The sequence below is a fragment of the Mercenaria mercenaria genome, chromosome 12 (genome assembly GCF_021730395.1).
Source record: "Mercenaria mercenaria strain notata chromosome 12, MADL_Memer_1, whole genome shotgun sequence".
Classification (NCBI taxonomy): Eukaryota; Metazoa; Mollusca; class Bivalvia; order Venerida; family Veneridae; genus Mercenaria; species Mercenaria mercenaria.
Window position 1 is genome coordinate 45,726,043 of NC_069372.1, and position 22,858 is coordinate 45,748,900.

General features: G+C 36.1%; 1 protein-coding gene across 1 annotated transcript; it reads left to right on the forward strand.

The window, feature by feature from the left end:
- Nucleotides 1-9,299: 9,299 nt before the first annotated feature.
- Nucleotides 9,300-18,881, forward strand: LOC128546140 (heavy metal-binding protein HIP-like). The gene is made up of 4 exons (XM_053518854.1): nucleotides 9,300-9,649; nucleotides 10,772-10,858; nucleotides 11,578-11,664; nucleotides 17,598-18,881. Exons 1-4 carry the CDS (start codon nucleotides 9,343-9,345, stop codon nucleotides 18,011-18,013), a joined length of 897 nt encoding a protein of 298 aa, XP_053374829.1. The 5' UTR covers nucleotides 9,300-9,342; the 3' UTR covers nucleotides 18,014-18,881.
- Nucleotides 18,882-22,858: the final 3,977 nt, after the last annotated feature.

Genomic DNA, 22,858 nt, shown 5'->3' on the forward strand with positions numbered 1-22,858 from the left:
AGTTTGGATTTGTTCTATACTACCAAAAGATATTCTTGTCGATATCATTTATACTTTCACACATGTAAACGTTCACACAAACACTCAAAATGTTACCATAAATATACACGTTTGTTTACAACAAATGTTTAATTTTAGATATCAAGATATTGGGGGTGGGGGTGGGGGTGGGGGGGGGGGTGATGTTCAGAATAAGGGCGTAATCATTTTCTTAAAATGATAGAAAAATATTGTTGATAAACATTATTCATTATGCTAATATTTTATTGATGACATTTGCTTCAGAGGAATGTAACACTCCTAGCTCAATAGCATTTTTCCTCTAACCTTTAACATTAAATGCGTCTATATCGATGTCGTAGAAGGACTTTTATCTAGCCTCACCTCTTATACCCCAGTCACACATACGGCGCGGATAGCTACGTCTAGCCACGGATAGAAACGTAGTAATCCGTATCGATCCGTACCTGAGCCGTACGGACTGGTACGGATTACTACTTTAAGGTACGGCACAGATACGGATCGATACTGATTACTACGTTTCTATCCGTGGCTAAACGTAGATATCCGCGCCGTATGTGTGACTGGGGTATTAGCGGAATGTCAATCCACGGAAGTCTGACGCACGATATTCCAAATCACTGATCACGGAGACCCACTTAATGCGTTAATAAACAATGAAAACATACATTTTTTCTTTATACCAATTCATTTAAGCTAAACTGCGAATAACGATTGAGCGTAAATAAATCAATTTGGTATCCGCCTCCCGGGAAAATTAGTACGTGAGACAATACGCATTGAAAGATCAGGCAATGTAGAGCGAGCCTCGTACTATATTGAACCTTTATCACTTGCCCTGGACAGCTCATCAAACTAATTGTTTTCTTGTCTTGTTAATGTGTTTCTTTTAGTGGCAACAGTTGCTTGAATTGCTAGTAATTCTTTCATAGAATTGCTTGCATTATATTTGTTTTAATTTATTATGATGAAAACTGTTTATAGGTAAACAGCGACTCAGTTACATTGTCCAATGATAATTCTAACACGACCCGATTTGTTTCTCTATTACAGAATGTAAACTGAAATTGCAAGGTTAGAATGCAATAAAATCACTGTTTGTACGTCACTATTATTACATAACGTAAACATTTTGTGGCGCGCTGAAAATGAATTCGACAAAAAAAAAAAGAAACAAAAAAAAAAAAAAAAAAAAAAAAAAACCCAAAAAAAAAAAAAAAAAAAAAAAAAAAAAAAAAAAAAAAAAAAAAAAAAACAACAACAAAACAAGCAAATATTTTGGAGATGTTGTCAAGAATGAGGATAGTCATCCTTGATATCGTGTTTAAATCGAAATAATATATCTTAAACAGTGATTTGCCGTTCATTGGGTTATTTTTTGATCACTTGGGCTTAATGCTCGTAATTAATTCCTTTGCATCCAAACTACAAAAATTCAATTTTATTCAACGACAAAATCACTAATTTGGTCATATTATTCTTAAAGAAAGGTCCTATAAACCCGGTATAGAGTGTTATGTTATATGAAAGATAATTAATCAATAAACACATTCTGCAGTTTTATTTTCACCGGAGTCACTCATATAAGCTATAATCAAGGACCCATTAAGTATCGAGTGCACCTGTACGGAAAATGCCGATTCAAATTACGGAAAATTACGAAGTCGATAACCGGTGGTTTAAGGGTATGACGTCACTGGAGGTACATGTGTATTTCGTCAACAATTGCATATAGTTCTAACAACGAATGTTCTGACAATTTTTCGTCGCATAACTCAAGTTTTTTTCTGACAATAATAGCTTATCAGATACCGGTAATGATAAAGCTATTCGTCCCTACTGGTTTGAGCTTTTGAGAGCTGCAGTTGGAGGCTCGGACTAATCAAACTCCAAACAAGACAATACAGTTGGAAATGCTCATGATGTTGGAGAATCGTAGATTTTTTCACCTACCGATTTATTTATTAAGTTGTAGAACATTTATGTGACACAATATCGGATCAGATAAAATGATTGATAATAGCCAAATATAAAAATACTTCAATACATCTTGCAAGACTGCAATAAATGCCATATATGGATGAGCATTTTAAAGTCCTTGAGGGTTTATCAAATGTCATCTTAAAGTTACTTTATTAAATTAACTTATCCTTGTGCTGCCTTAATATTAGAACATTATTATACAAATACGGTATATCCAGGTTGACTTTCAAAAAAGTTGTTGGACGATTGGCATTGAGCAATTCAGTTTTCGAAGTCGCTGTCCAAATCACTAGTATCATCATCTGCATCACTAAGTATTTCACCAATAGCCTTTGTCCATCTATATTGAAAGATAAGGTTTTATGGCAGTTACAGAATATTATACAGGCGAGGAGAGCTACAAAACAATACCACCGGGTGTTGCAGATGGTTATTCTGATGCACAAATACAACAGATAAAGGGGAGGGATGTTGTCTTCTGGGACTGTCGTCAGTACAAGTCTCTTAGATTTTGGATCATTGCTCCATCAAAAACTGGTAGCATCAAAAGTTGAACGGTCTGGGTACAAAGCACTCCTCCATATGCGTGTCTGTATGTGTCCTCCTTTGACATTCTCATAGAAAAAGTCTGATGTAGGTGAGAATAATTGTAGTCTGTGCATCTTTTGAATGGTTTTCTTTCCCATATTTGATACCCAATCGTCATATTTGATTTAGTTTCAGCTTATTTCGTATCCTAACAGGCTGCAATAAAACAGCTTCTCCAATAACCTTGACCCGTATCTACATCGACATATCCACTTTTGTCCAGATTGAATTCTATTGTCAGCTCTTTGGCAAAGGCTGTCTTTCAAATGCCACTTAGCTTGGAGACATCATCGCATCCAGACACACAGAGCATGATCAGCTAATAACTAGGGCATAATAGCTGAAATTTTTATGTGCCTTAAACATAGCCTTAGATTTCACTATCGTCCACTGAACACCAATTCATTCAATCAGTATTCATAATCTGCTCCCTGCAGCCTGTGCCAGTCTGGACCGTATGTTATGCCTGTGATTGTGTCATGGTATTAACAAGGTTCAACTGATAGACATAATTTGCAAGCACCGCAAAGACAAGGTCTTGAGGTTACCTGCAATCTTCAGTCACAAGTTGACAAACATAAGCTCGCGAAAGATATAAATGGGAGTGGTCACTGATAGAGTAGATTTAATGACTAGCAAGGAGGAAGATGATGTCATAATTCCACAGCATTTGGTGTGTGAGTAGAATTTGTGACGGTGACATGTGATGACACATTCAAATTTGTTTTTGATGCACTTTTATGTTTTGTTGGTGAACTTTTACACACATTTGTCATGCTGAGGAAAGTGATGGCGTAAATTCATCGATTCGTAAAATATAGAATTAAGCCCGTATGGCATACGGAAGAGTAAATCAAACAACGAATAATTGTCAACCCCAGTGTTGATTCCTAAAAGTGGCAACGTTTTTTCCCTTTCTAAAGATTAAATGTCATTAAATCAGCTTGAAAACATGAGGTAATATCACAAAAACAAGCAAAAGGGTGGCTATACATTTTATTTAACCGAGTGAAGGACAGTATGTTAATTTACAGCTGTGAGAAGTTTCATTAAATCTATATTGTAGATTTTTTTTCTGCACGCGAAAATGTCATTTAATTGTGATTTTCACATAGACTCTCATTATAAAAACTTACATGAGGTCCAAACATTTTATAACAACTGAGCAAATGAAGTTCTTGTCTTTATTTATCTAATTTATAGAACTTTGATTGGTATATTCTGAAGCCTTGAAAAAATAAAGTGTAATCAAATTTTACACTCTAGATAAAAACTGATCCAATCGTGCAGAACTATGTTAACAGGAATTGCGTTATTTAAAAATATTAAATGAACTAAACTAGTAATAATAACGGCACTGGGTCCAAGTACGGGGAGACAATTTTGAGTTTGTTAATGTCGTATTTTACAGGGGAAGTGAGAAGAAAGAGAAAAGAAACGCTAACTACAAACAATTTGTTTGTTTGTTTGTGTTGGGTTTAACGCCGTTTTTCAACAGTACTTCAGTCATGTAGCGGCGGGCAGTTACCCTAACCGGTGTTCCTGGATTCTGTACCAGTACTAAATAACTTTATAACTACTCCATTTTATTGACGTCCTATACCAACTTAGATATCAGTAAACTATTATATAGATAAACCACATTGTTATAATATAATTTTATAATTTCTTATACAGAGGAGATAGCAAGGCCTTCCGTCGCGTCGCATTTTATGCACACCACGTGACAGATGTGGCCCTTGATGTGACTGAAGAGATCATTGTATTTGCTAAAATCGTTACAAATGAGGGGTCTGGATACGAAACATCCACTGGGATCTTCACTGCACCAATATCGAACAGTGAAGACCAAGATCAGCCTGCAAGTATAAGAATGCAAAGTCATGACTTAAACAGTTTACGCTTTGGCAAAAACATTTGTATAAACAATATCATATTTATTCCGGTGAAATTAAACAGAAAAACTTTAGATTGTTGACTCCTTTTTTTCTACCTTTAAACAAAGTACATAATAGTATTTCCAAACCTTACAGAATAAAGCAGCATTCCTTCGAATAAAACTTATTTTCGCATCAGAAACATTTTAGATATTTGTTTTCATTTAAGATATTAGTTTGAGTTAAATGTTTAGTCTCTGCACTGGCGGTAAACGCGCAGTCCAATTCTCGTTGGGAAAACGCTAACGTCCGGTTCTTGTGTTACGAAACTTATGAAAGTGAACTTGTCTCTGCATGGCACAGTCGAAAAAGCAAAATGCTATTCGGCACAAATATGATAAAATACCAAAGGTGTGAAATCTGCTTTGTAATTTATGATTAGACCCTGTTGTCACAACAACCCTGTAATACAGTAGCAAATATTACAGTTATTTGCTTCAGGTCCTGCTTATGTGGAAAGGATTGATAGAAAGTCATCGGGAATTGGGTTGCAAGCCCGGTATATGAGTTGCTCGTCCACATTTTGTAGTCAAATCGTCCTTTTTCAGTCCCAATTGTTAAACAAAACGGAAGACTCGTGAAAAAATTATAATAATTATAATGGCTATTACAATAGCTGACATAAAAGATAATTAAACTCACGTACTTCGAAGATTAACGCAATTAGTTTTACGACTGATACGTAACGTCATGATGTCACTTTAACGCAGCAATAGTGGTTAGCGTTTCTGTGGTAATTTATTCATTGTTTCGGCATTATTTGACCATTTAGCATCGGGTTGCAGTCAGGTTCATGCTGTTGTCCTTAAGAATGGATATACAAACACATTTAGTTGTCGTAATTATTGTCGCAAATTCTCACATTAATATTAGTTTGGACATGCACACATTCAAACTTTATGGTAAACTACTTCCTAAATGAGAATACTAAATCAATCTGTAAGTGTTTGTGATAAAACGCTCAATGTCTAGACTGTTTCCTGAAAGCTTTAATTTGAACTTAAAACTTTATGGAAACGTAATTAAAGCAAAAATAACATAATACCCGGTAAGCTATGTAATACAGTAAGAGATAAGAGTTTTTTTTTCACGTAAATTAATGTAAATCTAATATTTGTTCGGTGTGGGAAAAGTTCGCAAGAAGTATCGGATATTTCTCAAGTACCAAAATTTTATATTGCCCTTACCTTGTTTCTCCTTTGAAATTTTGATAGCGGTTTGGATTCATTTTTGACATTTTGCCGAGAGTGTGAGTAGAAAAGCACGTCTTTCCCGTCTGCTATTTCAAATTTCGACAATCAGTAGATTTATTTTACATTGAAGTGGTCTCCAGTGCAAAGTATCTAGGGGTAGATATAGCAAATGATCTCTCCTGGAACACACATGTAGATAGAATCACAAACAATGCAAACAAATCACTGTGTTTCCTACGCAGAAACCTCCTGGTCAAAAACCAAAATATTAAAGAAACCTCCTACAAGACTCTAGTTAGGCCACAACTAGAGTATGCCTCTATGGTATGGTCACCACACACACAAAGAAACATACATAAAATAGAAATGGTGCAAAGAAGAGCAGCCAGGTGGGTAAAGGGTCAATATTCCTATTATGATGGTGTAACAAACATGTTAAATGATCGCAGTTGGCAGACACTCGAGGAAAGGCGGACAATTGCTAGACATTTCATGTTTTACAAAATCGTTCATGGTTACGTAGCTATTCCAATCCCTCCGTATCTAGTACAGCCATTGAGACGAACACGTCATATGCACGACCACTCCCTTAGGCAGATCCATACAAACATTAATGTTTTTAAGTTCTCTTTCTTTCCATACACCGTTACCCTATGGAATCAACTGCCACCCCTGATCGTTAATCAGCCTAATCCTGAACATTTCAGACATGCTGTTAACGCATCCCACTACTATTAAGTGACTAAACCCTGATTTTATCCTGATTTTACTTTTGTTAATACAGTTTTATCTTGCACTATCTTCCTTTTGACATCTTACTGTCATTCTTTTAACTTTTATTCTGGCACAGACGCGCACCGGCTAGTTATACCCGAAAGGGGCGTCAAGCAGTATACATACATACATACTTGATTGCATTGAATATAATCAACGTATGTACATCATTGTACAGACCCGCTAAAAATAACTAACACTGGGATAAATGTCCTGTGTATGGGTGCTTTACACTGGCATGCTAATGAACCAGGAAAGCTCCTGGAATTGGAATCTTCTGTTTTTTGCACTATCCTCCAACAGACATTACTAACAGTTTCCTGGAGGAGTCGCCCATATGGGTTAACAGTGGTGGCTATAAATAGACTTACAAAGACGCAAACAAACACGCTTGCTTATTCAATACGTATTGAGGAAAGAAAGGTTACATTATCTACTGTTTGAGTGTCACCAAATTGGTATTTTATTTTTGTTTATGTGAGAATCAGCTATCATAGATGCATCATTCTACACGTCTCTATGACACTGGCGCAAAACACGCAATGAAAAATACAAGATGTTGGCACAAAACAGGACATCAAATACACTGGAGGTAGGTTTCCGTACCTAGTTTGCTTATGTAATTTAGCCAGAAAACAGATTAGTTTGGTCTATTGAATCAAAAATATATACAACTTCTAAAAACCGTAACTATATACAGTGCTAGTTAAACACTAATCATTTCCATGACTTTGGATTTTTTAATGTATCTTGTTTCTGAGTTAGGCACGTAGTGTTTTACTGAACGCATCGCAATTTTTATATGAAAAGTGCACCTGTAAAATCAAACAAGGGCAATCAAGTACATGATGCACCGACCTTCCATAGGTTCAGTACAATACTGCAGTTTCATTTTCTCTGTAAATGAAACTCCCTCCCATTAAGAAAAAAGTAATGGCTTAAAAACGAGGCGCCCCCTCCGCCCCCCCCCCCCCCCCCCCCCCCCACGATCGTTGCCCTGCCAAATGTCACTCCACCAAATGTAATCCCGCTGAACGTCGTTATGGCACCACGCCGAACGTCGCCTCGTTGAATGTCACCCCACCAAACATCAGCTCGACAAACGTCGCCTCGTCGAGCATCCCCCACCCGGCAAAACGTCACGCAGCCGAATGTCGCCGACCGAACGTCGCCCCACCAAACGTCGTCTTTTAATCAGATTGGAGATAAAAGTTTGTAATAGTTATGATATATTTGTCAGTCCTTAGCGATGTGTACTACTCTTACCCCACTCCCCTGATCCCCAGTTCCCATTCCTCAATCCATCAGTGAGTCCATCAATGACACGATGTGTAATTTTTAAACAACAAGATTGTTTATATGATATAGATACAGGGCAATGTCCGTCCGTCCGTCTTTCCGGTTAATTTTCGTCCAAAATACTTTATGCTTTACACAGTAAGATGGATTTTCGCGAGCAAACATAAGATCTCTATGTGCAAGGTCAATGTCACACTTGACTAAGGGGTTGGGCAAGGTTCATGTTCACAAAAATTCATCTCACTGAGGCAAACATAATTTTCCCAATGTATGACAACAAAAATTAAAACAGACGGATGGACGGGCATGCGCACGTGCATACGCATATTGTTCTTTATCTGTCTATATGTTATAAAAATCTTGTAATTCAAAAATGTCACTGATAAACTCACTGAAATGTAGACGGTTGGGTTGGTGTAACGGAGTGGGGCAATTTTCTCTGTAATTTTTTAACGCATATAATGATACTAGCCTATAATCATTTAACAAACTATTTAGAAATTTAAGGACGTGCTTGAAGAAAGTACTAAATCAACCGAGATAGTCATCTTTTAATCAAACCTGGTGTAATTGTTTGTGAGTAAAACGCCCAATGTGTAGACTGTGTTCTGAAATCTTTCTCTTGAACTACACCTTTCTACTTGAAACTTTATGTAAACGCAATTAATGCAAAAACTTACATAAGTTCCAAGTATAAGTGATTTACAATAAGAGAAAAAATGCTCTTGATAAATTTCAGTCTTTGCACGTAATGCACATGTTGTAGTGGTTCGGTGTGTGAGGGTTTCGCAAAAATGACGGTATGTTTATCAATTACCAACATTATATTGCCTTTAGCCAGCAGGCAACCCCATTGCTATTTTATTAGGGTTTGAATTCAGAATAAAAACTTAAGTCACCATTCGAAGGCAAAACACATTCACAATGCATCAATTAGACTCAGAAAAAAAATCCGAACAACTTGTGACATGAATGTCCAGCATTACAAACAGACAGCAGATCAAAACCTATGAAAAATAATATGCTTGTAAAATCAAATAAAAATCATAAAAATCTAAAATGAAACTATTCCTTTTTATGAAAGCCCTGACTATATATGGGAACAGAATGACTAACAAACACGATCTTTGCTGAAAACCATGATTTATTTAAATGACCCAATTGCGGCTGATCTCTGAACGGGATATTCTTTTGATAACACCTTTGTTTTAAAATGAATTACAACGTATTACGTAATCCAAAATAAGCAAATTAAATTCTGCCTCTATAAACTACTAGTATATTACTTTAACTTGGATTCTGTTATAGTAGAACGAGACATGTTGCAAAATTGACGTTAAAACGATATTATAGTGACCTTTCAAAAACGGACTAGATGGAGGTCACCCGAAAAAGGGATAAAAACCACCTACAAAATAACCCAGCTACTTTTTAAATGACCCTCATGTTTCAACAATCACGCAACTGGGCAAGGTGTAAATACGGAGGCCTCTGAAAACGTAACCAGATTTATATAAACTAAGTGTTCTTCAGAAGTCTAAGGCAAAATGTTGCACTCTGCTATTAATGCGTTTGTTCTTTTGTTTCTTATAAATAGGGTCAATGTTACTTTGGCTACAGAACCAGTATGTTCAAAATTTGATTATGAAGAAAAGCTTTTAGAAAAAGTTATTAGACAAGAAATTAAGGTAGAAACAATGGAAAGTGAAATAGTGAAAACTCAAGATTCTGTCTTGAGCACTTTAAACGAAATAAATAAGAAAGTTGTCGATATCAACGACAGATTTGAAGACCTGAGAAATAATATCACGGAAGAGATGATTGCAAAAACTAAGGATTTAGAGAAGAAAGAGGGTAATGTACTTTTGTTTTATGCCATGGAACACGCGTTCGCGAAGCTTTTTAAGAAAATCTTAATCTAAACCTATCAGACAGAAATGTAAAATTGGAAATATTTTCATCTAAAATTTCTTGATTCAATTTCAAATAAGGATATAACTTTGTGTAAATGACATTTTTGTTCCTTGAAAGAGTAAAAGATACCACATTTATCAGGCTGCATTTTAGATTATATTTTTCAGTTCGGAGTTTTTCGTAACAGGGAACTTCGTTAATTTACTTTTAGATACATGTTGGAAATATAAATATTATACAGCATGTAAAAAAACTCAAATGGTGGCATTAGAAACCTTTAAATTCTACAAAATATATTGACCAATTTAAAATTTGTTGTCGGAAATCCATTTTGATCGGGTATTTTCTATTTATTCATTTGGGCACAAACCTTTTTTTGTGAATTGCAGTCATGGATTTATACGTTAGACTCTTACCATATTTTACTTATGTTCATGTAAATGTATAAATTATGTAATATTTTTACCTCCTATTTGATGCACGTTTTCCGTAACAAAACTCTATTACAATGCCATTTATATTTTTTATATTTTTCTAAGGAATTAGGAACTCTTTTAATTGTCAAACTATTTTTGATCAATTAATCATGGCATCATGAACGCTTTTGATATACTATCTTACATTGAAAATTTCAGCCATTTATAATTCAATTTTTCTTTAACTTTAAATTTTTGTTTATGAATTGGTTGTTATTACACTGTCACGATAATAGCAACATTTCCATGCCAGAATGCGTAAATATTGTTTTCGAAATTGTAATTTTACACTGGGATCAATACATTTTGGGCGTAAAGTTTACTTCAGTGAATGTGTTTTAAAAGTTCGAAATAACACTACTACCATCCTCGGAGACCTCTCGAATGATGTATAGTCTACATCCAGATCTTGCAAAACATAACCGCAATTCACGAAAACCCTGTTACGGATTATACGGCTCGTACAGTAGGGAGTTTCTATGATAATTTGTAAAACGCTAAAAAATAACAATATTTAACCGTTCAAATGGCTCTGCTGTCACAAAACATATTTAACTAAAAAGCAATATTTTTTTTTTGGTTACAGAACTCTTCAAGAATTTAATTGAAGAACTACAAGCAAATTTCACGAGCGACACGGAAAATCAAAGAAAGGCTATTACTGACCGTCAAGGTAATGTTTCTGTTTCGAATGATATGATTGTATGTATGTAAATATCTTAAGTTCTATAAAAGACAATAGAACATGCAATTTCAAATGATGATTTAACTCTTTGTATTGAGGGGATAGGGATTGGTGGCTGAGTGGTAAATGTCAACTTGATGATACGAATCACTTGTCCCTAACCGCTGTGGGTTCGATACAACGTTCGGGGTGTAAAATTCTTTCATGTGAGGAAGTCACCAAGCTAGGTTTGTGGTTTTATCCAAGTATCCGCCAGTGCAAAAATTGGTGCACGAAGGGGCACCTGGAATCTTCTGCTAGAAAGACGCCGTATGTTATATAATTATATCGGAGTGACGTTAAACATAATCTATATGCAATGAACCGTTGTGTTCCGTAGCCATATTACTACCAGAATATGTGAAAAGTAAAAAATGCAAGAAAACAATACATCTTTTTTTTTTTCAGACCGGCTTATTGTTTTCTTTTTTTTTAATTTATATTGACCAGTTTAAAATTTGTTGTCATTTTTTTTGTTTGTTTCTTACTAAATGTACATGATATCTTAGTTATGTCTACATAAATGTAAAAAAATCATAAAATTTAGCAAATAATTTACTGAAAAAATTGACCCATATGTTTTTTGGTAATATAATTGAAAAGAATGAAAAAATGAAATTTAACATTCAAAAGGACAAATAAGTAATTTGAAATAATTATGATTACAGAATTTTTCAAGAATTTATTTGATGAACTACGAACGAATTTCACGAACGACATGGAGAATCAAAGAAACGCTCTTACTGACCTGAAAGGTAATTTCTTTCTTACAAATGACGAAATGCATGTCCCATATGGAAAAGTTTACTTCGAAGCTCTAGGGTAGAGTAGAGACCGACTCTGTAATCGATAACCCACTTCGTACCTTCCCTGTTGAAGAGCTGTAGTCTGCAAACTCCACGGAGAGGTAGGGTTTACTAGTTCCTTGTTTTTCATCACAGCGTTCGATATGCAGAGAAAAGGGTTTTACATTTTTCCAGGGCCCAATGTTTTATTGGTCGGTTACTTTACTGGTGGGAGTAAGTATCATTTACACAACAGCCTACCCTTTCCTAGAGCTCCGATGTGAACTTACCCTATTTTCACATTGCCACGTTCATGGATTTGTTTAGTGCTCTGATTGGTAATTGAGCGTTCTGTTTACTGAACAAGTAATCACTCGAGTCTCAATCAATTTGTAAATGTAGTCATCCTTTTTTTATAACTGAAAATAAATGCAATACATATCATAAATTTTCATGTGAAAAGTAAAAATCGTGACATGAACTTTATAACACGGCTATTATGAAATTGGCTTTATCTGGAATGTTGTATTCGCCGCGGGTGGATTTTGCCAGGCCCGGATATAACACGTTGCGCACATATTTCCTGTTTTTCTCTGAACGAAAAACGATTAGAACTCGAAAATCTGCAAAAAAGAATCATTTATTTACCGTATATGGATAGGAATGAAAGTAGTACGGACACAGGCAAATTATGGAATCGGATTTCCACCTAGTACAATACGGATTTTGATTTCTTTTAATTTGTTTTTTATTTGTGCAAAGCAGTTATAAAATCTATAACAAGATCCTTTGGAAGCACAGAACGCATTAAGAGGTGTTGAAATATGTAACATCCCTCACCAACGCCCCATAGCTACTGTCTAAAGGTACAGTCACACATACGGATATGTCCGTGCTTTGAGGTACGGTGCGGATGGGATTGATCTTTGGGGTAGGGGACACGGATAAGAACGGAGCAGAACGTCTTAGTACGGGGGAAATGGTGGGGAACGGGGAACAAAAATAATACAAGGCGCGAATAAAATCCCAGTTACACATACGGCGCGGATAGCTACATCTTGCCACGGATAAATATGTAGTAATCCGTATTGATTCGTAGCTGCGCCGTACCTCAAAATCCGTATCAATCAATCGTAGCCAACAATTAGTCAAAACGTATTCAAGACTTATCCTAAACTTGCAAGTTTCTCCAACTTTTAAACATGCATATTCATATTTAAAGTGGGTGGGGTAATTTGACAAGTGACCAGACAGGAACACAATTTCCGTTATTTTTGTTAAAATGGTTCATACTTTTTACCTGAAACTTTCATGATAAAATAACTATGCAATGGAAATTCACACAACATACCGACCAGTGCATTTTAAATTGTACTGAATACTTTTTTATCACAGAGCAACAAATTGGCCTGATTAAATCTACTAATTTTCAATGGACTAACTTCACCAGAAAGCTTTGTAGGACCACATTCGTATCAGATCGCATTTGAAACAGGTGTTACAAATGCGATCGCATATGTAACAGGTGTTACAAATGAGATCGTATATGTAACAGAAGACAAGCACATATGTAACAATTTTTTAGACGAATGTGATCGATGCCGATTTTTGATGTGACATCTGATCACATTTGTCACATGTCATTTTCGATCGGAAAAATGAACAAACCGTTCACATTTTTCTTGTGAGTACGATAGAGACAACATTTATTATTTGATTTTGACAAAACTTGCACAGAACTTATATATATCTATGATATCTCGGTTCCTTTCGAAAACCAGCCATATCACCTTATTCGTCTAGGAGTTATGGCCCCTGAGATGGCAATAATTACTGATTTTAGCCTTGTGAACGCGATAGAGACCATATATTTTGCTTATTTTGACTAAACTTGCACACAACTAATATATCTATAAGATCTCGGTTCCTTTCAAAAACAACGTGATTGCACCATTTGACTAGGAGTTACGGCCCCTGGATTGGCAAAAAATGCTGATTTTATCCTTGTCAACACTATGGAGACTAAATTTATTATTTGAGTTTTATTAAACTGATATAGGATCTCACTTCCTTTTAGAACAGCCATATCGCGTCATTTGTCTCGGAGTTATGGCTGAAATGGCAAAATTTCCTTCTTTTAATCTTGTGAACACAAAAGAAACCATATTTATTATTTCATTTTGACCAAACTTGTGTAGAAGTTATGTATCTATAACATCTCGGTTCTTTGCGAAAACCAGCTATATAGCACCATTTGTCCTGGAGTTATGGCCCCTAAAATGACAAAATGCAGATTTTAGCATTGTGAACATGATAGAGATCACATTTATTATTTGGTTTTGGCCAAACTTGAAGTTATATATCGTTAAGGTCTTACTTTTTTTCCTCGAAAAGTAATCATATCACGCTATTTGTCTTAGAGTTATAGTCCCTGAAATGGCAAAAATTGCAGATTTAATAACATGTATAGTGTAATATTACTCATGTGAGTGATAATGGGCCATGACGGCCCTCTTGTTAATTAAAGAGATATTTCCGGCCAGGTTAATATCTTGGTACCGGTTTGTTATCTGGCAATTCAACTTGGCAAGAATACCGTTATCATGACTGGTCTATTCATAGTAGCATGGTACTACATGTACATGTCACTTATAAATTTCTCATATCTGTTTTGGTTTGTAAGATTTCATTTTTATTGAATGCATGAATATATGGATATGTATGATTAAAGGGGAAGATGCACGCCACATGCAATCAACTTTTATAATCGGCATTTCACTGGTTGTATCGCTTCAACAACAAATAAAATGCACTAAATTCAAGATCAAGGCAGTCTTAACTAACATAGAAAGTCTTGTAAAAGCTTGTTTCCGTAGAACACCGGGTATATATACATTTATGTATACTTTAAAATAGTGACAAGCTAAACTATTCGAATACTGCTCATGGCTATTGTTCTGATCCTGATGTCGTCGGCGTCCGCGGGTTCGCTGCAAGATAGGTTTTTCGTTTTCGTTTTGTTTATCTTTGTCAATTCGCATTAGGGTGAGGGTAATTAAAAAATAAGGTGTATTTTCTTAAAATCTCATAGACATTAGTTCGCAGCACAAGGTCGGGCCCTCCTAGACTTAAGGCTAACGACTCCGTCCATGACAAGTTGTATATAATTTGTCCAAGGACATGGCAACTTCCTGTTTGTCACCAAATTTGAAACAGCTCTGGATGACAAAAGATGGCTACAAATGTATGTCGCCACTGGGTTCGAACCAGTGACCTGAGCATGTGGGTCTACATTTTAGCTAGTCGAGGTAACAGTAGAAGTAGCTTAAGTTTGTTATCATATTATAGCGGTAGTGGCAGTGGATGCAGAAATGATAATAAAATTGAGCCACGTCACGGGAAAATTGGCATTCGGACAATTTCGTGAATTTCCGGAAAGTGTATATTTAGGCTCAGAAAATTTCATATTCAGGTAGAATAAGCCTTTTTTGAAATAACAGCGAACTGTGTGGGTCCTGTCTGGGTCCACACTGGTCCCAAAACCTCGAAGATTCCCGAAGGCCCATTTTCTCATGATGCGGCTCAAATAATTGTATGACGTCTTTGACGTCGACGACGACGACGCTAACTTGTGATGGTGCTTATGGCAGTCATTTAATGATGTTGCGCTGACAACCAACTGATTGAACATTTGCAGTATAAAACTCAACATGATACATATGTGCTTTTCATGTCAGCCCCCATGTTGGACAAACACATTCGTAACACATTTTACCTATTACGAATGCGTTCGCATACGTACGAAATCTGTTACAAATGCGATCTGTTACGAATGTGGTCCTACAAAGCTTAAACATTTTTTATTAGTTGAGATATTGATGTGTTATTTTCAGCAGATATTGTAAACTAAATAAACATTAAAATGACAGTATATCAGTACACTCTGATTAATATTGGAAGAGTGGTACACTCTCAAACGGGGAAAAAGTGATTGGGGTAAATAAACATTCGAAGCAACACTATAAAAAATTGTACTGTTGTTCAGCAATGGCCTCAGATTGGCCTCTTGTGTGGTAAAAAAATGTCATAGATATCACTTATAACCAATTAAAATTAATAGCAACTTTATACAAGAAGTAAATTCAACCAAAAAGCTATAAAAATAAATAGATCGGCAACTTGAAAGGCATATAGAGCAAATCTCGCCAACATCCCGTGACAACTGAATGAGATCTCGTTTACCGGAAGTGAAGCGTTCTCCAAGCGTCATTTTGTATGCGAAAGCAATTATTCATCAGTAAATTAATTATCACCGTATGACCACGCGTTTTTGATGGTAAGAAACGTGTACTTTGTGTCTTAAGACTATTTCACATTAAACTAATGTTGTTTTAGAAGCTAACATGTATTTTAAATGTAGATCTAGTTTTAAAGGTACAAATTGTAACTCTATGCTCGCCGATGTTTGTTTTTACTACGATAACGCCGATTCACGCTCTGACACGAGATTATGCGAGATTACAGCCAGTTGCCATTCTGTGTATTTTATACTTCTTTGATTCAACCTTAATAGAAGCCAAAGGCTCAGGGTGCGCTATTGTGATCGTTCATCGTCCGTTGTCTGTCTGTCCGTCGTCCGTCCGTCCACACTTTCCTTTAAACAACATCTCCTCCTTAAACAGCTGGCCAATTTTGATGAAACTTCACAGGGGATGATTCTTAGATGGTCTTATTTAAAAATCTTAAAGAATTGAATTCCATACAGAACTCTGGTTGCAATGGCAACAGAAAGGAAAAAAGTTTAAAAACCTTCTTGTCTAAATCCACAGATCATAGGGCTTTTATATTTGGTATGTAGCATCACCTAGTGGTTTTCTTCCAAGATTATACAAATTATATCCCTAGGATTAAATATGGCCCCGCCCTGGGGGTCACATGGTTTACAAAAACTTATATAGGGAAAACTCTGAAAATCTCCTTGTCCAAACCACAAAGAGTAGAGCCTCAATATTTATCATTATCTAATTGTCCTCTATGAAGAGGATTAAAATTATGCCCATGGGGTGAAAAGAGGCCCCGCCCCGGAGGTCCTAAGTTACACAGACTTATATAAGAAAAATCTTAAATAATCTTGTCTAAAAGTCATAAGACCAAGGCCTTTGATATTTGGTATGTAGCATTGTCTTGTGGTCCTCTACCAAAATTGCCCCTGGGATGAAAAAAGGCCCCGCCCCGAGGGTCCCAAGTTTTACATAGACTTATATAGGAAAACACTTTAAAAATCTTCTTGTCTGAAACCACGAGACCTAGACCTTTGATGTTTGGTATATAGCATTGCCTTGTGATCCTCTACCAAGATTGTTCAAATTATGCCCCTGGGGTGACAAGAGGCCCTGCCCCGGGGTCACTTGGTTTTTATATGAGTAATGTAGGAAAAATACTTCAAAAATTATCTGATTATATTTCCTAGACTGTTTAATTCTAATTACCTGATGACCCCGAGTAATTAGGGGTCACTTGACTGTGATCTTGACCTACTGACCTATTTTATTTTTTTTAAGATACAGCTTTGAAATTTGAATGTCATATACAGTTTTCCACACCTATCTTAAAACTGACTTTTAGTGACCATGAATCTGACCTACTGACATACTTTCTTAATACAAGTATTTTAGAACAGTTTGACATTTGAAATATGTAGCTCATATTACTCAGGTGAGCGATCCAGGGTCATCATGCCACTCTTATTAAAGAAATATAATAAAAGTACATTTTCCAAATACCATTAAAAACTACTTCATTTTATTGACGTTCTATACCGACTTAGATATCAACAAATATATTATCTATTATTATTAGGTAAACCATATTGTTATAATATATTTTTATAATTTCATGTGCAGAGGAGATAGCAAGTCCTTCCGTCGCATTTTATGCACACCACGTAACAGATCTGGTCCTTGATGTGACCCACGAGATCATTGTGTTTGATACAATCATTACCAAAGAGGGTTCTGGATACGACACCTCCACAGGGATCTTCACTGCCCCTGTCGGAGGATTGTACCAGTTCACTGTCCATGTTTGTGCACTTACTGAAACATATTCTGTCGTTGGCTTGTCACTGACAGGGAAGGTTGTTGCTGCAGCAACAAATTACGACAGGGACCACTACATCTGTAGTTCAGTAGGAGCAGTAGTTAGAATGAACTCGGGAGAACAGATATGGGTGAAATGTACCTCAGGATCTTCTACCTATAGGTTATATCAAGACAACTATAGAATGAACACATTTAGTGGCATTCTGCTTAACAAATAGATGAACAAACTCACATGTTGTTCTTTATATGTACTTTATATTAGAAGTATGAAACACCCACAGGACTATTGTATGAATATTTGAATTCATTTTTATATTCTTGATAAAGTATCTGTAAACAACGGAAGATCTTTTTTCTCATTATGAACAGAATTGAATCTTTACCCTGCTAAATTTCTAAAATGGACTGGTCCATCATTAGATTTAGGCAATACCACTTATTATTCAAAGGGTGTTCCCTAAAAATTTACCGACTGAATTCATATAGATCTATAATAGCAAACAGTGAAGATCAAGATCACTGATCACAAAGGCATGACTAAAACAGTTCGCGCTTTGGCAAAGACATTTAAATAAACAATATTTTTAGGTTATTAGCTTTGTATCGGGAAATGTGCACGAGTTCTTCAGCGGAAATATTGCGCGACTTCAGAAGCGCAATATTCTTACGCTGAAGAACGAGTGCATATTTCCCGATGCAAAGATAATAACCTTTTTATTACATACGCATCTACACGTATAAACATAATATAAATATCATAAATTTGTTCAAAAGCCTGAATAGGATTGACAATACTTAACTAAATAGAAAAAATAGTGCAACAACATACACTGAATTACGACACGCACCCGATATGAAATTCAGGCGTCAGTGTATGGAAACATATTGTAAGTGTAATTTAACGGGGAATAGAAACGAGTATGTAATAACATATTTTATTCCCGTGAAATAAAACAGCAAATCTTTAACTTGTTGATGTTTTCCTTTTGAAAAATGCATAATAATATTTCCAGAACTTGCAAAATAAAGCATTAGAAATATATCGAATAAAACTTATTTCCGTATCAGAAATATTTTAGATACTTATTTAAGAGATTAGTTTGAGCTAAATATTTAGTCTCTGCAATGGTGGTAAATGTGCAATCCAATTCCAGCTGGGAATACGCTTAAAATGGGTTGCACGACATCCGGTTCTGGTGTTGTGCGTAAGAAAATACGAAATTGAGGTATGTCTTGTCTCAGTATGGCACAGTCGAAAAAGTAAAATGCTATTCGACACAAATATGATAAAATATAATATATGAAATGTCTGCTTTGTAACTTATGTTTCGACCCTGTTATCACAAAATCTCTGTCACTACAAAGCATGGAAAAGTATGAAATCCACAAAAAATGCAAATATCTGACCTCATTTGGCCAGTTTGAAGTCATCTGACGATGATAAACGAACTGTAATATAGCAGCGGATATCACATTTGTTTGCTTCAAAAACTGCTTACAGGGAAGGAATTGATTAAAATTCATAGAGAATGGAGTTGCGACCCCGGCAAAAGAGTGACTCGTCTGTATTATATAGTCAAATAGTCCTTTTTCAATCCTGATTGTTTTTTCCAATGTTATTTTCTTTTTATTGCAAGGGCTCTCTACGTCCGAAGCTTGTGTCCTAAGCATTAACGGCCAATGGTAGGCTAAATCATCAATTAAAACGAAGGAAAACAAACGTTCCCTATGCCATGTTTGCAACAAGATACAACAAACAGACACCTGTTTGCTGTTCACAGAGAGGTTACAAATACACATGGAACATTTGCCTCAAGGAATTATATCTCCCACATATAGTGGGGAAGACATATTGATTTTATGCTGTCCGTCTGTCAGTCTGTCTGTCCGCCTGTCTGTCACAAAGTTTGCCCACGCAACTCCTCCGACACCACCAAACTGATTTACATCAAACTTCACAAGAGTGGTCATTGCCAAGCCTAGTTGTGCATATCGTGAGAAACTTTTCGGTTTGATGATTTTCAGCGGAGTTATGGTCCTTGTTTAAACAAATGTTATGATATGTCGGCCATTTCCCTTATAATATTGGGCAGATTTCCACCAAACCTTACAGGAGTGATCAGTGTCAAGTCTCATTGTGTATATTATCGGTAGTTTCTGGTTTCATGATTTTCAGCTGAGTTATGGCCATTGATTCGTCAAATTGTATGATGTTTTGGCTACTTCTTTTATATCATTGGGCTGATTTTCACCATTGCTTAAAGGAATGATCCGTGTCAAGCCTCCTTGGTCATGATGTCGGCATGTTCCGGTTCAGTAATTTTCAGTGTTCATTTCCTGTATTTTGTCTTGTCCAGGCAACTGCTCCGACACCAAAAAGAAGAATTACACAAAACATCACAAGAAAGATCATTGCTAAGATTAGTTGCGCATATCATAGGCAAGTTCCAAGAGTTTTTCAGCAGAGTTATGACACTTGATTCGCCGTATTTTTTGATGTTTTCGCAACAACTCTTATATCATACGGCGGATTTTTATCGAACCTGCGTGATAAGTGCAAAATCTTACTATGCATATTATCGGCAAGTGTTTTTAGGGGAGTTAGCGCCCTTTATTTCTAAAGTTTAATGATATTTTGGCAACCTCTCTTTCACCAGTGGGCACTTTTCCACTAAACTTTATAGGAGTTAACAGTGTCAAGCTTAGTTATAGGCCCTACATATCATTGGCATGTTCCAGTTTAGTGATTTTCAGCAGAGTTATGGCCCTTTATTTACAATGATTATACTGCTTGCTGTTTACACTAAGACTGAATTTTACAAAACCTCACGAGTGATCAGAATGAACCGTAGTTGTGCATATTATTGTCATTTATTGATTAAATTATTTTTACACAGAGACGTGAACAGACTCAATCAAAACGAGTCTGCTGTTATTTTCTTGGTTGCGTGATTATATGCTTCGAAAGATTTTTTTTTCAATTCACAAATGAATATGCTGGAAATTTTAAAGAAAAAGATTCGCCTTTTTAGAGAAAGAAGCAGTGGTATTAAATGTATAAAACTTGTTAAATAAAAATTATAAAATGCTCGTCACGGGTCTCCATTTTTATTATGTTAATCGACTCGCTCAATAAATTCAATATGAAAAGACATGCATCATTATGGAACGCCATGGCTGTCTTATGTTATCAAATTTTATTTTATCTTGTCCAAGAATCATGTGAACTTGTCAGTACCCCATGTTATTATCTTAAATGTCTGTGTTGTTTTGTCTATATGTGGTGTTGACATGTCCACACACTGTTTTATTATGTTAATCGGTCGTGTTGTTATGTTACAATGCAGAGTTATTTTGTCGACATAATGAGTTATCATGTTTACTGTCTTTGTTGTTTTGTCTATATGTGGTGTTGACATGTCCACACACTGTTTTATTATGTTAATCGGTCGTGTTGTTATGTTACAATGCAGAGTTATTTTGTCGACATAATGAGTATCATGTTTACTGTCTTTGTTGTTTTGTCTATATGTGGTGTTGACATGTCCACACACTGTTTTATTATGTTAATCGGTCGTGTTGTTATGTTACAATGCAGAGTTATTTTGTCTACATAATGAGTTATTATGTTTACTGTCTTTGTTGTTTTATCAACATGTGGTGTTGATATGTCCACACACAGTTTTATTATGTTATAAAGCCATGCTATTATGTTGAAAACGCGTGGTGTTGTTCAAGAAGTTGTGCGCATGCGTACTTAGCAGCTAAAGATGGCGGTTCGCGAAGAAATGGACCCCGTGCAGGAAATATTACACAGGGCTGGTCTGCCAGCATTAAAAGAAAGATTTACTGCGGAAAAGATCGACGTAAACCCAATCTCAACACTAAGCGATGAGGACTTGGTTAGGTTAGGTGTTGCTACAATTGGTGACAGAATACGCCTCAGGGAAGAAGCAAAACGCAGTCTAATGGTTCGTACCCAAAACATTTGAATACCAGTCGTTTCACCCCTGGTCGTTTTACCACCCAAAATTATAGTCGTTTACCTTCCCCCCCCCCCCCCCCCCCGATATGATTTGGAATAGTATGATTGATTTAAGGTCTAGTATCATATTTAATAGATTATAATAGATAAAAAGTTTTAATTAAAATATTTGCTATAAATATGTAGTTATGGTAATTTAAGGTTCCATTGGGTGTAAAGTGAAAAAGTTTCCTCATTAATATTTAAAAAAAACAACAACAATTTCCCATATCTTTGTGTTTCAAAGCCAGTATAAGTTTCTGTTGTTTGTACCGTACATCATGAAAATATAAATTTTTTTATGGAACTAGAGTTCCGACTCAGCTGCATGAAGTGTATTTCCCCTGTTCGCCTTTTCGTTAGTTGTTACCTTTGGGACAATTTTATATTTTCGTTTGTTTATATTCTGCCAGTTACGTATCATTTCACTCGTTTTACGAATTCAAAATGTCTAAATTCAAGTCAGTTTAGCATACAAATGAATGTAAGTTTTTTTTTCCCAGTGAAAAAGGTGTTCATGCATTGATTAAGATCGAATTTAACTGTTTATAAGGTATGTCTATGTGATTATCACGATTGTAATATGTTTTCGCGGCCTGACCGTGTATTTCATTTAGGTATTTAGACATCCAGTTAGGTTTCCATAAACGTACATTATGTTGTAAACCAAGGGGAAAATGTGCGCTGATGTAGGGCTGGCACCTACGATCCCCTCAACACTGGTACGGAGATCTATCGACTGAGCTAACCGGGCGGCCTGTCTTACCCCACATCACTACATTCCTTCCCCTTCCGACATTTGAGGCTCAACCACCGTGGGCCATCAAACACCGCTGCCGCCATTGTTGTAAACCAAGGGGAAAAAGTGTGCCCGATGTGGGGCTCGAACCCACGACCCCTCAACACTAGTATGGCCAACTACCGACTGAGCTAAACGGGCAGCCTGTCTTACCCCACATCACCACATTCCTCCCCCTCCCGACATTTGAGGCTCAACCACCTTGGGCCATCAAACACCGCTGCCACCACTGTTGTAAAC

What these genes read in the sequence shown, in the direction of transcription:
- LOC128546140 (XM_053518854.1), top strand. Translation starts at nt 9,343, where the DNA reads ATGTTGCACTCTGCTATTAATGCGTTTGTTCTTTTGTTTCTTATAAAT. An exon ending in GGCTATTACTGACCGTCAAG is followed by an intron (nt 10,859 to 11,577) that starts GTAATGTTTCTG and finishes TTATGATTACAG; the next exon opens with AATTTTTCAAGAATTTATTT. An exon ending in CGCTCTTACTGACCTGAAAG is followed by an intron (nt 11,665 to 17,597) that starts GTAATTTCTTTC and finishes TTTCATGTGCAG; the next exon opens with AGGAGATAGCAAGTCCTTCC.